At 37.1% G+C, this 17,160-nt stretch overlaps 3 protein-coding genes across 5 annotated transcripts in view; all 3 read right to left on the bottom strand.

Moving 5' to 3' along the window:
* Positions 1 to 370: 370 nt before the first annotated feature.
* LOC103717712 (chaperonin 60 subunit beta) lies at positions 371 to 3,187 on the bottom strand. Its single transcript, XM_026808687.3, has 2 exons — positions 2,792 to 3,187; positions 371 to 670 (listed from the first exon to the last, which is right to left on the bottom strand). Exon 1 carries the CDS (start codon positions 3,101 to 3,103, stop codon positions 2,819 to 2,821), a length of 285 nt encoding a protein of 94 aa, XP_026664488.2. The 5' UTR covers positions 3,104 to 3,187; the 3' UTR covers positions 371 to 670; positions 2,792 to 2,818.
* A 1,536-nt stretch (positions 3,188 to 4,723) lies between these two features.
* On the bottom strand, positions 4,724 to 13,513 carry LOC103717711 (ruBisCO large subunit-binding protein subunit beta, chloroplastic). 3 transcript variants are annotated; one of them, XM_008806196.6, is made up of 14 exons: positions 13,304 to 13,513; positions 13,063 to 13,188; positions 12,204 to 12,341; positions 11,896 to 11,991; positions 11,328 to 11,570; positions 11,018 to 11,252; positions 10,687 to 10,856; positions 9,569 to 9,646; positions 9,383 to 9,454; positions 9,208 to 9,312; positions 6,676 to 6,768; positions 6,457 to 6,549; positions 5,418 to 5,613; positions 4,724 to 5,234 (listed from the first exon to the last, which is right to left on the bottom strand). In XM_008806196.6, the coding sequence occupies exons 1-14, from the start codon at positions 13,430 to 13,432 to the stop codon at positions 5,221 to 5,223; spliced, it is 1,788 nt and encodes a 595-aa protein (XP_008804418.1). In that variant the 5' UTR covers positions 13,433 to 13,513; the 3' UTR covers positions 4,724 to 5,220. The 3 variants fall into 3 exon arrangements, with proteins under 3 accessions (XP_008804418.1, XP_038987988.2, XP_088571454.1); XM_039132060.3 differs by having other exon boundaries at positions 11,018 to 11,155; positions 11,411 to 11,570; XM_088715328.2 differs by lacking the exon at positions 9,383 to 9,454.
* A 2,324-nt stretch (positions 13,514 to 15,837) lies between these two features.
* The window catches only part of LOC103717709 (Tetratricopeptide repeat (TPR)-like superfamily protein), a 31,708-nt gene continuing 30,385 nt past the window's right edge, over positions 15,838 to 17,160 (bottom strand). Inside the window, exon 18 of the transcript XR_015975081.1 lies at positions 15,838 to 16,357. The gene's annotated coding sequence lies outside the window, so the exon portion shown is untranslated. The remainder of the gene's footprint in view (positions 16,358 to 17,160) is intronic.

Below are 17,160 nucleotides of genomic sequence, written 5' to 3'. Positions count from 1 at the left end.
CCAAGATAATCACAGATTTGGTTCCACTGCCACAACATGGTCTGTCGATACCTCTATCAGAAACGCAGACTTTTATAAAGCATCTGCAAGGAGTTGCATAAAAAATTACACTTACTAGAGCACTTTTCATTGCACGATCATGCAAGGCATATAATCATCCAGAACATGATATAAAGCCTTGTACAGCCATGCGGATGAAAATTATCATGATTCAATGCTCGAACATAGCATTACACACTTTGAAGCAATTTTTGAATGTAGCATGGTAGCATAACCCAAGAGTTGCATAGTTGATTCAAAAACAGATCTTCAAACTGAAGATTAAGCAGCATAAAAAACAATTTTTCTACAATGTGGCATCTGTAAGGAGTTGCATAAAAAATAACGCTTACTAGAGCACTCTTTATTGCACAATCATGCAAGGCATATAATCATCCTGAACATGATATACAACCTTGTACAGCCATGCTGCTGAAAATCATCATGATTCAATGCTCGAACATAGCATTACACAATTTGAAGCAATTTTTGTATGTAGCATAGTAGCATAACCCCAGAGTTGCATAGTTGATTAAAGAACAGATCTTCAAACTGAAGATTAAGCACATCAAAAAATGCAATCTGTTCTGCAAGGCCCAGAAGGACAAGACTAATCAGACGTAGGCTTCTCCTGCAACAAGAATTGCAAATTCCAACTTAGAGAGGCTGAGGTATGATTGAAACAGTAAATATATCGCCAATAAAACAGAAAAAAAACTGAAGGACCGAGGATTGAGAGGAATAGAGGATTTAACCCTGTAAAATTATGCATTTAAAAATGAACATCATGGAAGACTTGCATCTATTAGAGATTAAGTGAATATGAATGGTTTGATGTGTAGGCAAGTTTTAAGGGTAGTATAGGGCAACAAAACTATTAATGATGGATTTTGCCCACTAAGCATTATAAGTTTATTTCATCTAAAATTGCATGAAACTAGCATCCATCAGAGGCATGGTACGGCCACATGCATCTTGTAAATGCTAAAAAACGATCATCTGCACCCTTTCTTTAATGAAGCTTTCTGCTTTAGCAGATCATCAAATATGAGCGATCATAAATCACCTGATAGACATGGTAGGCAGAGCCTTCTAGACAGCACAAACACGATTTCATGGTTCTCTTCCAAAAATTGCCACAAAATACATATAACACCAAACTGAGATGGACTAAATTATGTACAACTCATCACCCCCTTCCACACATGTACATATGAAACAAACAAGACTGAATACAATGGACAAGGAAATAAAACTAGGTGGAGCGAAAATAAAAACCTGATGGGAGGAACGCATCTATCGCGGTTTGCGCCTCAAACCCTCTAATAATTCACCTTATGTAAACAGTCTCTTGAAAAGCAAGCAATAGATGTTGTCAGCAATGTTACTGCTCAAGGCAAAGAACATTATTTCTTACAACTTCACAGAGATGCACTAGCTCATCAGAGATCTGTAGAATCTAAACCACCAGAGATGTGCTATCGAACAATTTCTTCCCTAGAAATTTACAGAAAATTTCATTTTCTGATCAAGTTGCCAACCATAGCCAAAACTAACATTCCCCAATTCTTGACTTTAAAACTTACCTCTCAAAAATCTTCATACACACTTCTTATGATTCATCTAGTGACAATGTATAACTTAGTTCGGTCCACCACTATCCAGTCTCCCTTGCATAAATAACCAAACTCTTCCTATAATTGACAATATCATGTTAGGTCCATTTTCATTCAGCACAGCACCATTCTGGTCTGATCTTCTTTAGTTTAGCCAACTATTTTTCACTGATTGGATAGTTCTTCTTGTCCAATTCACTTAACCATGAAATTAAAGACTATTTTATTACATGCATACTTGGATTTATACTCTCAACTTTCACCACACAAGACATGAAATCCATAATGGACATGCATATGAAATGATAGTCCTAGCGCTGTTGAAGCAACTAAAGGAAGTAAATATCGATTGAAATCAGAATGAACCACTGCAAGGGTGAAGACAAAATTTGAACTTACTCCAATACCAAATGAATCAGTTATGAACCATCGATTCTGATATCCTAGCATGCGCTAACCAATAGCTAAGTCCTCAAAACTTACAGCTAACCTGTTTCTTCAAGAATCTTATAAATCCTTAAATTAAAGAGGACACCAAGTACAGAATTACTACAATCGTAACTGTCAGCCTTTATCAAGTTATATTTGCATAAAATCAACCGTTCACTTGAAGAATCTTATTTATCCAGTGGCAAGGATAAGTCCAACTCCTTCAGCTGCTGCTGCTTCTCTGAATCATGACAAATCATTACCAACTTCTATGCGATCACAGTCCCCCATTCAAGAAACTAGAGAAGCCACACACACCAATGAACAACAAAGTAACATCAAAGAATTCCCTCAAACGCCATCAAAACTTGGATGCTCTCCACTAAAGAATTGATATAAATTGTCCAATGGAAAAACTAAAATTTATGAAGAAAACACACTCCTCTTTCCAAAGAACAGTCAATGGATTATACGACACAGTAGCGAATTGTGTCTAAATGTTGTTTCTTGCATTCGCTCCCGTCTAACGAGTTGGATTGAAAAATGAAAGCCCAAAAAAAAGCAGAAAAACAGCCGCATCAAAGAATTCCAAATTTCCAAATCCTCAATTCCGTCAGCCCACAACCGAAACCATGAAAAGATTTAAGAAACTCGTCATCATCGAGCCTAAGGTCCAATCAATCGAGTCAGCTAGAACCATGACTTACTTTCGCCTTCTGGGCGGGGGATCTCTTTTAAGAGATGGCTTGAAGAAAAGCGGCGGAGCAGAGAATGGTGGCGACGAAGGCGAAGATCCCCAACACCAGCATGAATGAAATCCCCGCCACCATCACATCCATCGCCACCTGGAGAAGCGCAAGCCCCATCATGATCATCATCATCTTCTTCTTTTTCTCTTCTTCACTCGATGCAAGTGAGGCAAGCAAGGAGGAGGAACTGGAGCACGTTATTCCATAAATATATATAGGTCTGGTGATGAGGAGGGATCGAAGAGGGAAGAGGCCAGAGACAAAACACATGGCCACCTACGGAGGACTGCAGCAGCGGATCCCGCGAGGCCAGCCGCGGGCCGCATCTAGAAAAGGATCGATGCCGGATTTTTTTGCACCTCGTACTTCGTCGGTCACAGCGGCCCCTTTTTTTACTTTTTTTTTCTCCTTTATTTGTCTTTTTTCTTTCTAAAGCAGTTTACGTTGTACTACATGTGCTAAGAGTCTCGCACTTATAAGGCATTACTGCACCTAATAGACTTACTAATTAAAGATGGCATCTTGGTAGGTTTTTTGGGATCCCCCGTACGTCTCAAATCATCTATATCCCAAATCCAAATAGAATTTGTTTAGCAAAATTATGAAAAAAAATAAAATTCATTAAAATTTGGGTCATGTTTGGAATTTGGCCTCTTAAAATTCGTTAAAGTTTGAGATTCTAACTATATAATATATATATTTTTTATAAAATTTTATAAACATATATATACGATAGAGGGATGAGAGGATTTGAATATGTGCTGAGAATCTTGCACATATAAAGTATTAATGCACCTAATAGACTTACTAATTCATGACTATAATATTTTATCATACGTAGAAAGAGCTCTAGTATATTTAAAAATTGTAGATGGCCAAATTTTTCGAACATCCAATATGCCCCACATTCTAATAAGATCGGATATCTGATTTGTCGCAAATCCTAATAGAAATTGTTTAGCAAAATCATATAAAAATTAAAATCCGTTAAAATTTAGAACAAGTTTGAAATTTAACCTTTTAAAATTCGTTAAAATTTGAGATTTATCCCTCGGATGTCTGTTGTTCAAACCAAACTATAATATATATATATATATATATATATATTAAAATTTTATAAAAAATATATATAATAGAGGGGTGCGGAGACTTGAACATGTGTTAAGAATTTTGTACATATAGAGTATTAATGCACCTAACGGATTTACTTATTAATAGCCACAATATTTTATTGTGCATAGGAAGCGCACTAGTATGTTTAAAGATAGCCGCTGCGCAAGTTTTTTCAGATATGCGATATATCTCAAGTCCTAATAGGAATGGATATCTCACCTATGTGACCCTTTAAAATCAATTAAAGCTACCCAAACCTGACTATATAAAATATATCTTTTATAAAATTTCATTAAAAAATATATACAATAAAGGGGCGAGGGGATTTGAACTGGACATGTAACTTTTGCCTTTACTAAGCTATAAAATCTATTTGATGTATTATTAATTTTTACTTCATATTAGTTATATTCAGGTCACTGTGAAAAGTCGCCGAAAAGATTAGCGTGTGATCTCTTCACTCCTAAACTCTTCTAACCCTTAGGCGGAAAAGAGAGAACAATATGAGAAAAATCCATAAATAGTTCCACTCTCTAACCCTTGCGTATGATAAATCTAGGAAATGAGATACAAAAGAAAAAGGGCAAAGACTGATAACCCATTAAAGTATTATGTTTCTTGCATCAAAATAGCAGTGTGTCCTGCCTATAGCTTCCTTAATTTCCATAGATTTCAATACTAAATATCGCCATAATATCTACCCAAAAGTAAGCAAGCAACAAACATGCAGCAATCTCCATACCCTAAACAATAAATTCATACGAAACACAGTCAATATAAGCTTATAAGAGGAGTGTAGAAATCATGAAGGCATTACCCAACATAATATAATGGATGAATAAGACAATGATACATCCCAAGCTCAAATGGTCCTATTTTAACCCTTCGTCGGCACAGATCATGAGTCCCTAAAATTGTTCAGCTTATACACACACAGACATTTGGCCTCACCATGGCTTTCCTTCATGAAGAAGTGTACCATGGTGACTGCATTTTAAGAATAATCACAAAAGCTTCTAAATTTTGAGATTGAAACCTCATCTGTATTGAATGTTATTTCTCAGGTGGTTTGTTGGAAAGATTCTGTGAAAGTATTGTGAGTCAACGCACATTGATGAATGACAGCAAGTCTCATTGGCCATATTTCACTGAACCAAAATACGCAGATTAGATTGCCTCTTCCTTTCGATTGACATCTCAACCACTTGTAAGTATGAGTCATGAAGGGAAGAGAGAATGGAACAGCAAGTAGATGAATGACTGGTTAGCACAAACTAAAGTGCAATACCTGCAAACATAAGTCATGAGAAAGAACTAATCAGTACATTGCCATACCCTTGTTCTAGATCTTCAGCAAGATAAAGGCAAAAAAAAATAATGCAAACTTTTGAAATTCAATAGATAAGCTCATGGCAGGTTATCATATATATGCCAGTGATCTATGTAGCATATTTGTGAAGAAGATAAGCACCTGATTTTGGTGTCAGATTAGATGTTCGCATGAGATTAGAAGTTGGCATCAGATTAGATGTTCGCATGAGATTAGAAGTTGGCATCAGCCTTTGCCTACTAATGGGCTCTGCTTCCTTTGTATCAACAACGACCACATCAGATGTGAGAAAAGTCTTTGCAACAGCAGCAGCATGCTCCACACAACATCTAACAACCTGCACATGTGTGTCGAGTTCATGAATGCATGAAGCAGGATAAAACTCAAGAATTCATTTGTGTTTGTTAGACATGTGAAAAAGCAAATTATAATTACATGTCCAGTATCATTCCATATTCAGAAAATTTCAGTTCAGCGAGCAATTTTCCCGAGGATGATTCATCAGTAGCAAATGGGACTTCAGTAATATCAGGTGACTGGAAAAAATAAGAAATATGGCCAGGGGATGGTTTGCCCTCCCCCGAACCCCCTCCCCTTCCTTAGGTAATGGAATGTTACAGCTGATGAAATTGGAGATCGCTACGCTGACAGCCTGACACTTTCCTCTCTTGTCTCCCTTGAGAATTGGGATCTTTAAGTTGCAAATCTAGTGACCACTAAGTATCTTCAGCAAGAGATGATGTTATTATTTATAATTAAAAAATCCCCTATTTTACAAATAAGATTTCTAGTGTTGTCTTGCTGGGATGAGATTCATATCAATAAATTTTTATGGTATATTCCTGCACTTGACCCCAAATTCTGTCAGAATCAGATGATTAAAGTGCATGAGAAGCACTAGCAAACTACAGGTAGCTCATAAATAGCAGCAACTCATTTTGCTAACTCTGAGAAAAAGCCGGAAAAAGGTACTTTACAACTAAATGACATAGTCCATAAGATCCTGTTTTTCCTCTGATATTATGTAAGATAATTCTTGAAAGTTTCCTCACACATACTATAGATAGATGACTAACGAGCATGCAAATGAACACGACCGGCAAAAAATTACTTCTATGAAATTATTGAAGATAAAAAGAAAGTAGCTACCATTAACTATTCATGTTTTTGAAATAGATACCTTCGTTGGGTCTAAAATCCCAGCCGCCATCAAGTCCTCGTAACAATTTTTAGCTGCATTGTAGCCATATCTTACGTCATTAGAGGACAACACCTGAAATAAAATATCAGAAAAATGCATTAGCTTGGATTTTGTACTCCACAGGGACTTAGCGGGCAACCTTAAAAGAAATATAAAGAAAATGCAAAAGCTTGAATATGAATAGAATCATTCACAAACCTTCTCCACAACAACATCTCCATTAATTCCAGCATTTTTGGCTATCAATTTTGAAGGATAACTTAAAGCCCGTTTAAAGATGTCGGCACCAATCTGCAGAAATAGTGGAAGGCAAGAGAACATGATAAAGAGCAGAGAAGCAGATATTGCATTCAGAAAAGAACGACAATTATTAAATCACAGAGAGATAACCTATGTGTGTGAAGAATAAAATTTCTAATGGAAGAATACTATAACTAAATTGGTGTCACAACATACTGAATAGCCATGATATCATGCGAAAATGTGGGTACTGCCTGCTAAATAGCATTTGCATACTGTAACATCCGTACATGAAGGGTGGAAATCAAGAATAGGAGTTTCATATCACTACCTAATCAAGGAAATGGCTACATCAATTTAGGAATCATGTTTTTCTTTTGAAGGTAATTTGTGCATCAGAGATGAATGCATTCTTATATCAGGCTTAGCCTTCTTCAAATTTTCTAATTCCTTTGTGAATACCACCGACGAGGACGGCGGAACTAGTACCAGGCACCGTACCGGTTGTCCGGTGAGATGAGTCAGTACATGCCCGCACCGTGCCGTGCCAGGCCCATACCAACACATCTTCTATGGCAGGGAAGAGGAAGAACGAGAGAGGAAAAGAGAGAGAGAGAGAGAGAGAGAGAGAGAGAGAGCGGGTAAGGGAGGGAGAGGGAGAGGAGGGAAGAGAGAAGGTAGCCGAGGCCGGCCGGCGGAAGCCAGGGAGCCTCCACGTGGAAGAGGCGGAGGCTCCCGGGTCTCCGACGGCCGGCCTCTCTTGCTTCCTCCTCCTCTCCCTTCCTTCTTCACGCTCTCTTTTTTCCTCTTCTCCTTCTTTCCCTCTGGCGAGCTATCTCGGTATCAATGGCGGAACCATCCCAGTCCGTCGCCAGTTCTGCAGCAGAGGAGGAGCAAGATGCGGAGGTTGTCATGCTGCCATTGGTTAGGGCTTGTTAAGAACAATAGACCAGTTCATGGGCCAGGCTAGGCCGGGATTGGGCTAGGCTTTGCCCAACACTATTTACTTAGGCCCGAGCCCTGCTTAGACTAGCCTAGCCTTTCAGCCTACCTTCTAGGCCCATGCTAGGAAGCCCTTACTCAGGCTTTAGGTCGGATCTCGAACTTCATGATTATTTTCAATTGTTAAAAATATTAAATAAATACTTAAAAATTTAGAAATATTAAATATGAATAATTAAACATTTTTAACAATCTGCAATATATCTATTATTCAATTAAATTCATATATTAATAGCAATTATCAATTAAGTAAACAATATATCAAACATAAATAAGACTATAAAACAAAATTTTTTGGACTGGGCCAAGTTTTAATCCCCAAACCCAAGCCAACCCAAAAGGCTTTGGGCTTGAGCAAGTTGGGCGGGCTCCCTGACTTGTGAACACTCAAAGAATAGGGATCATGTCACATGGAGGCAGCGAATCCAACTGAAATTAGGGACTTTCATGTAATAGTAAGATTTCACAGGAACATAAAAGAAATAATTTAATGTGGTAGAGTTATCGTGCAACTACTTGGAACTATAGTGACAAATTATTATATAATAGCTCCTGTAGAGAGTTAGTATTACAGACAAGTTCGACATGTTGAAGTTAAACTATTTCCATTGTTTGGATTGCTAGAATGAATACAAGGACAAGTAGGGGCATGCATTGGTCAAGTCAAGCCGGTTTGGAGATATATGAAACTGAACTGATTTAAAATCGGTTTTCTAAAATCGAAACCAAAATTGAACTGACCATCTACAAAAACTGTTTGAAACCAACACGAGATATTTGATTTGGTTCGATTCGGTTTATCAAGTTGATGTTTCATGGGTTGGGCTAAATGGTTAAGGTTAAGTTAAATGGGCTGAACTAAGTCTCGGTTTATATAAAATCTCATGTGAACATTCTCCCTCCCTCTCTCTCTCTCTAAAAAGGAGCAAGTACATAGCACGTGCAAAATACTAGTTAAACTAGTCTTGATATTAGGGGTGCAACTTGGGTTAAGCTTAATCCGAATCCACCCGTCCCACCCATTCATTGGGCAAGGTTGGGTTGACTTGGGCTCAAAAATCCCAATCCGACGCTAGGTGATTTGGTTATGGTTGAATTCAACCCGACCCAAACAAGACCCTACCCAACTCCATCATCAAACCTCGGAAAAATTTCTGATATCCAAGTTTAAACTGACTAACAAAAATAGTCCCATCTCTCTATCTACTACCTAACCTTTTAAACAGGCCTTCTATGTTAAATATACCTAGGTCTGAAAAACAACCAAATCTGAAATTTGACTTTAGCTTGATGGCCAATCATCAAACATCCTCAAATTTGGATAATTCATACCTTGGTCCATAAAGTCTACCTTTGCTAATGTTAAGATTTATCATGTCATTTTTGTGATACGTATTTATCTGATTTAAAGTTCTCCTAACGTTCAAATTCTATTATCACCTTTTGGTATCAAGTCATAATGGAAAAGAAAGAAGGATAAAATAATACCATCTGCTCTTCATTATCCAGAGATTCCTTGATGCTATCCACCTTCATAGATAGCCGCAATAGGCTACATCCACCACCAACTACAACACCTTCCTCAATAGCAGACTGTAAAGGGCAAAATTTTTCATTACATCAAAATTAGCCAATAGAAAGCATCAAGATAAGCTGAACCTACCTTAGTGGCATTAAGAGCATCTTCAATTCTCAGCTTTTTATCTTTCAACTCCACTACTGTTTGTGCACCTACCTGTCATTTATTTCCAACATTAAATTTGTTGAACCTGGTGTAGTGTAACACAGAAATTATCCATATTCGTATGTTGATTTTAGAAAAGACTGGATCCAAACGAGCATAAATTACCTTAATAATTGCAATTCCACCACATAGCCTTGCTATCCGCTCATTCAATATTTTCTTTTTGAACTTTTCTTCAGAGTTCTGTAACAAACCAGATCTAAATAGATCAACTACATAGTTTGGCCATGAATATGATGGTAATGTCATTAATGTATGTCTAGAAAAGAGAACTCCAACAGGTTATGAAATAACAGTAAATGTGAAACTGAGCCTAACTGTGCTTTGCATGTGAGGATATCAAATTAGTTCAGACAATACCAAGAAGATGAAAAGTTTAATTAAAGAGACTGTACTAGTGAAAATTTATTAGAAAATGTAAAAAAGATAATGTTAAGCCACATTATGCAAAAGTACCGGTATGATTTTTGTTAGAGCCCAAACACAAATTACTATTTATAGGTTCTTAATGGCGGCTTGATAAGAGCATTACATTAACTTGAGCATCCTGCCGCTGCAGGTTGAAAATTTTGTTCATTTGTACAGTGAAGTCAGTTGCCTGGAAATTAAAAAAGTCATAGTTCTGTTGATATGTTATTTTGACCTTTTCAGTCTTCACATCTTGTAACATTTAATAAATATCAACTTACTCATACAAGACTATCCATGCGTGTATGCCTTAAAAAGTCAGTTTAACATTCCAAGACTACGTTTTCCAAATTATAAAGAAAAAACTTTTTCCATTTTCTATTTTCTTGCACAATAAAGAGAAGCAGCAATCATTTACCTCTTCCCTTTTCTGATGGAAGTAGTTCCATTTAAGGAAAAAAGGCATTCACTGATTTTTCTGTTGCTCACCAACTTCGAATTTAAAAAAGAAATGCACTAGAACAAGAAGGCAAGTCTTAGCCATGCAATGAAGCTCAAGATTGAAACAAAAAAAAAGGATAGCATGAATAATAAATAAAAGTAGCGAGATGAGGAAAACCAGATACAAGCAAAAATTAATCAAACATAAAGGATAAACATGATACTGGATATACCTTAAAATGCAAAAGTTGAGCAGGAAGCAAATGCAGCCAGATATTCATTAGTCATGCAGATGATGACTTTACTTGTAATGTGATCAAAAGATTAGAATCTCACATGCATGCTAGGATGCAACTTCAAACAAGTTCATGTACCTCTACAAGATTTCGTAATTGAGCAACCCGCTTTTCCACTGCATGCTGGGTGCTCCCATCAGTAACAATTAGCGTTGAATCCTTAGTAATTACTATGTTCACCGCAGAACCTAAAACCTCTTTTCCAGCCTTTTCAAGAGTCAGTCCCATCTCATCTCTGACTACTGTGCCTGTAAAACAAATAGAAATATGAATAGAGATGGAAAAGTAAAAAAACAAAACCAGAAGGCTATAAATAAATGAATGTTCTAAGATCATATGGTTGAGAAAAACTCATTAGTACTATTACTAATCTAGGTTTATGCATATACTTCAAAAACCACCAAACTACCTCCAGTCAAGACAGCAATGTCATCCATGCAGTGACTTTTGCGCTCTCCAAAGGCAGGAGCTTTAATAGCAACCCCCTTCAGCACACCTTTGAGTTTATTCCTAATTATTGGAGCAAGAGCTTCCTCCTCAATTCCCTCTGCAATTATCAAGAGTGGGTACTTATCTTTGACTGCACTATCCAATAGTTTAAACATCTCCTTTGCATTTGTGATTTTTTTGTCAACCAAAAGTATCTGCATAGAAAAAGTCACACTAGCAACTTTCTTTGCAGAGTAACACAATGTTAATTAGAATAACACACTAACTACCTTGCTATTTTCGAACTCCACAGACATATTTGCACGATCAGTAACAAAGTAAGGTGACAAATAACCACGATCAAACTGCATACCCTCTACAATTTGCAGACTGTTCTCAGTGCATTTTCCATTCTCAATTCTAACTACACCTTTTCTTCCGACTCTTTTAAGAGCTTCTGCAATCATATTTCCCACACTATAGTCATTTCCAGCACTAACTGCTGCAACATCAGCAATTTCATGGTCTTCAATCTGCAACAGGAGTATGTTTCTACTGTTGACATGCCATCATAAAAGTGTATCAAGAATTATGTGATAAAGAAATTATGGTGAATTGAGAAAAAAAGGTTAGAACACTCAATTTAGATAAAGAAACTTTTTTTTTCTAATGTTGGGAAGCGACTTGTGAAATGCCACAGGAAAGAGGTGGAGATGAAAAAGCAGCTAGCTTCAATCAGCTTGTAAAAAATTAAGAATATCTAGAAACTATGATAATTCCATAAATTGAGCTACCCTTTGATAACATTCATTCAATAAAAGTAAAGAATATATTAATTACAGGCTATGTCAACCTTACCTCCCTTGACATCAATTTGAGTTCAGAAACAAGAGCCCGGGCCGTCTTTTCAATTCCCCGTGCAATTTGAACAGGATTCATTCCCGCAGCAAGTACCTAATTATTAACATACAGTGAACTCTTTTACCAAAACAATAATATATATATAGATCATTCAATTCATTGCAATGTCAGAGATGAAGAAGCACCAACTGTGCATCACTGTGGAAGGAGGGGGAAATAGAAAGGGTATAATCAAAAACTCTACTCTCGCAAGCTGCATTGGAGGATGGACAGGATACTATTTAAGCATGCAACTAAGTATTTACCTTCACACCTTCAGCAATCAAACCTCGAGCAAGAACAATAGAAGTGGTGCAACCATCACCAGCAAGATCATTTGTCTTTGCACCCGCTTGTCTCACCAATTTAACACCAACATTTTCCAATGGGTCCTCCAATTCAACCTTTGGCAACCCAAAAAGAAGTAATGAGGAGCAGAAAGTTTTCAAAATGACCAAGGAGAAACACAAACTTCTCCTAAAATGGTGGAATTCTGTGTTTCAATCTGTGTATCTAAAGTTTTTTTTTTTTTTTTTGTTGAAGGGATTTGTGTATCTAAAGTTGACCCAAGAAAATAGAAACATTGTGAAAAGAAGCTTCACTTATCAATTAACTACTTTATTCTCCCACAACAGAAACCAAATGAAAATCATTTTTCTATTGAAAAGGAAGAGAATTTTTAACCAGAAGACACATGCTGTCCATTTTTTGTATAAAAACAACAAGCAAATCTCATTTTGATTAAAAAAAAAAATCTAGTTATCCTATAAGAACTTCATCAGTGCATGCATCCACCACAAGCTTAAGGCAGAGAAAAACAATACTGGAATAGAAATAGACAACATATATATGTTGATACAATGACAACTTAACAGCTGTTAAACAACGTGGTTTCCCAATTTCTAACCCGTATTAAAACCATAAATCTTCAAGGGTTGCTCCAATTCAAGAAGCACAAATCAAAATCCAAAATAAGACTATATCCTGAATTATGCAATACCATTTTCCCACCAAAAGGAAATAATAAAGAGGCCCAATGGAAGCAGAACAAAAGAATTAGAAAGGCTACAGTTTAGCAGTGATCTAAAATCAAAACAGATCAACAAAGCCTCTCCTTTATGATACCTCCTTAAGGACAGTCTCCCCATCATTAACAATCTTAGGGGGTCCATACTTGTTCTCCAACACCACATTCCTGCCCTTCGGGCCCAGGGTCACCCCAATCAAGTTTGCCACCAGGTCCACCCCAGCCTGCACCAATTCATCCATCCAAGACCCAACAGAGTGTTCAAATCAAAGTAGTAGCAAATTAACAATGAAAAGAGCAGAAGTTCTCACTTCAGCCATAGTATCGATTGAGACTGACCTGGAGTTTCTTGGTGGCCGAGAGGTCATGGTTGAAGTGGAGCTCTTTGAAGATGGGTACTGGAGGAGGTCTCTTGGGTGAAAAGGGTAGCTGGGGAAAGGTGACGGGAGATGGAGAAGATGATGCCATGGTCAGTTGGCTGCGCGCTCGATGGCGGTTGAGGCCGCAGGATAAGGTGTTTTGTAACGAATAAAGAAGCCCAAGCCCCGAGGCTTGGAGGGAAAAATATCTTCCCGAAGATCTTTTCCTCGTTATCTCGTACCAATGTTAAAATAACGGGGCCCCATAAATTGAACCAAAAGTAATGCCGCAAACTTTTGTATTAAAATAATCACTGTTATTATCGTTTTATTATTTAAAATAACAGGCTACAATCGGGAAGGTAATGACATTATTTTTCGATCCTGTTCGTGGATAAAAATATTATATATTTGGCAAACCGTATAATCTCTTTTACAGAGAAGTTTGATATAATCTAAAAATAATAATAATTTTATTTGTTATTTATGTTGTAATAGAATGTTATATCGCTAAATAAGATATTATAACAATAATTATATTTTTCTCATTGTATATAGTGTCCCTGCAGGCTCCAAACTATTAACTTGAAAATATCTAGAAATTCCTTGTCTCATTTGAAGGGTATAATTCTCTTAAAGTTAGATTTTTGTGCTCGGATTACTTCTATGCATGTCATTTCTGGAATCATAGTAATCGTTATTTAACAGCATATCAATAACCCTTTTTCCAAGAAAAAAGTTTACTATATATATATATATATATATATATATATATATATATATATATATATATATATATATATTTGTTTATTTTGTTACGAACTTTATAGCTTGATGCTATCTTTGTTGTCGGTTTGATTAATGGTAGTTATACGAGTGCGACACCCAGCTTCACCCATAGCTGTGAATTATTTTTTAGGTATCCTGATCTAGTTCTCTTCATGGGAACGGGGCATCCAAATTCCAACCACCGCTTTATTCTAAATAAAACTAGTCCAACGTTGGATTGGGTAGTTCCTTACATTATTTTTATGGTTTCTTGCAGGGTCCTTTTATCTGAGGATTTAGATTTTTTTTTTTTTGAATTAAAATCTTGATTTCAACTTTAATCCCCTCCAGCGAGGGTACTGGAAACTCAAGACAAAAAGTTGAAATATAATTGAGGGACACACAGTATTACTTCTTCCTAATCAGAAAATTACAAATAAATTATCCCTATTACACATGGAAGTTAAAATATCAAATTTAATTAAAAATTCAATTTGTAGGGAAATTGGATGATATTTAACATTAGAGTGGGGGGGGACTATATTCAAAGCAATGTTGGTAATTGAATACAGTAAAGTGGCTTACAGAACTTGCATTTTAACGATTGGAGTCATCTTTTTCCATGTTAAAGAGGTTGATATAAAAATATTTATTGTGTGCATACTCCTATTCTTATTTGTGAAAATTACGTCAATTAAAGTTTGCATTAACTCCTAAACAACTAAAACAAAGGATCAAAATAGAGATCACCTTCTCCCCATCGAGAGGGCATGGTCTGAACAGAAAATTGAGAAAAAGTTGAAGATCTAAAAAAAAGTTGCCATCAGAAGCATTTAGGGCCTAAGGCGGCGACTTACTAAGAGGGGTCTTTTTTCTTTCTATTTTATCTTTGAGGCCTTCTCTGTAGTGGGCCGGCCTAAGGCGAACTCACTAAAAGAAGTATTTTTTTCTTTCTATTTTATCTTTGTGGTCTTTCCTGTGATAGGCCTTCTTTGGGCCGGGGCCTTAGGCGACCGCATCAGCGTCTAAGGATTGGGCCGGCCCTGGTTGGCATCGAGGAGGGGTAGGAACATTATGTTTATTAATCATTATTAAAGTGGCATTGTTGTGGTGTACATGCTAAGAAGAAGAGTGTATTTATATGAAGGGAAGTGATGGACATGCACATCCCAAGGCCACATTGTTGTGTTACGTGCACTAGACATGGATGTCATGCAACATATCAAATGAGAATTATAGTGGAGGCGCGCATGCATGCTTTGTGGAAGCCTCTGCACACCCGTCTGCCTCAATCCCAAGTATCTCAACACAGCAAGATATCGCAGTTGCTCCGGCAAGAACTCGATCCGGACGCCCTCAAGCTCCAAGACTCGGCAGCAGTTTGTATGGCCAGATTTTTCAAGTTGATGGGGTTTGGAAAACTGGCGCCTGAATAACCTTCGAAGCTTACCTGTCCCGAAGAACAAAAAGAGAGCGAAGGTGAAAAGGATCGAGTCAGCGCTATGGTTATTTCTTCAGCATTAGCCTCTTCGTCCACGGAGGGAACACGACGGTGCGATGGAGTTGTTCTTCAGCGGTGGCGACTCTTACACTGTTTGGCTGGAGCAGCAGATTGGTTGTTTGAAATTGGTGATGCCGCCGCCAATGTTCGGACAGTGTCTGCTAATAATTTGGGACCGATTCGAGTTTGATTGTTTGAGGATCCTACATCAGTTATTCACTGGATAAATCTTAGATAGTTAAATAAGACTAAGGAGTCCAAATAATACCTTCCGATGAGCTATTTCGGATGAGGTCCTAAATTGTTACAAATAGTATTAGAGCGGATCCAGCTCTTGACCCATCTAGACTAAAAGACACTGCAACAAGGGCTTATTGAGACTAACCATGAGCTAATCGTGGTGCTTGAGTGAGGTCCCATATGCACATGAAGCACACCTTTATATTTCTATAAGAAGAAGAAAGCCTTTTGGCTCTCAGAACTTTCAGCTGTTGCATTGAACTCTTTGAGGTTTTTTTTAAAACTCCCAACAATCTGTAACTCGGCATTGGGGTCTTCACTGTGGACAAGATCCTCATAGGCAACCCTCTTTTCTTCAAGAATTCTTCTATCTTCTTTAGAGATCGCTCGCATGCTGGAAACCTGCAATGCTTCCATTGCAGTGTTGTGAAATCCATATTCATGCACTGAATGGGTACCAAAGGGTCGGACAATTCGGCTGGATTTTGATCTCCTGTGTACATGCTCAATTATGGTTATCCGGGCCTGACAAAATCATGTCATAAATAAATTAACCAGTTAAGCCTTGAGAATCAATAGCATTAAAATATTTGAGAACTACTTTTAAAGATGATTCTTGAAGAATTGTATTACCGCCCGTCCTTGCCGATCGTTTCACATACGTGGTGGCTGACCCGGGATCCTTCCGGAGGTCACGCTGGGCGTTACAAGTTCAAGCGAGGGTTTCAGACCTCCCCAACTGGCCGAATAGAGCTCTTGTTGGAGTTTTAATTATAAAAATAATTTAAATTTTTTTTTCCAAATTTGAGTTGTTTTAAATATTTTAAAATATTTTTTTTGTAAGATGCTTTCTTCAAAAGAGAACATTAGTTTCCGAAAAGATATGGTGTTTCCAAAATATTACGTATCCTGGAACCATCATGTTTCTTCAGTATAGTATTCTAGATAGAGTCTATAAATAGACTTCTCTTGAATTAATTCAAAAACAATCTGATCTCTCTCTTTTTCACTGGTACTCTTTCGGAAAGAGAGTTTTCTTTACTTTTTAACTTTCATCTTTTTTTATTTTTTAAGCATTTGAAGGAGTTGTCGGATCAAGGCTCCACAACAATCATGCTCACTAGAAGAGGATCAGGCTGAGTTGAATTGTTATATCTTAGGGACGAGATTGCTGCAGACCAACATGTAAGAAGCAAATCACATTCGTAGAGCATGTATATCACAAATTCTTTTCAATCTTCTGATTTTATTCTAATAAATTAATCCCTTATAATACTTTTACAGAATAAAGATATAGCATTTTTTAGACATTATTTTTAATAGATCTT

Source organism: Phoenix dactylifera, chromosome 2 (genome assembly GCF_051530095.1).
Source record: "Phoenix dactylifera cultivar Ajwa chromosome 2, Ajwa_hap1_PhDact_Kaust_v1.1, whole genome shotgun sequence".
NCBI classification, from domain to species: Eukaryota; Viridiplantae; Streptophyta; class Magnoliopsida; order Arecales; family Arecaceae; genus Phoenix; species Phoenix dactylifera.
Note: the sequence above shows the minus strand (reverse complement) of the source record. Positions and strands in the feature narration are given on the sequence as shown.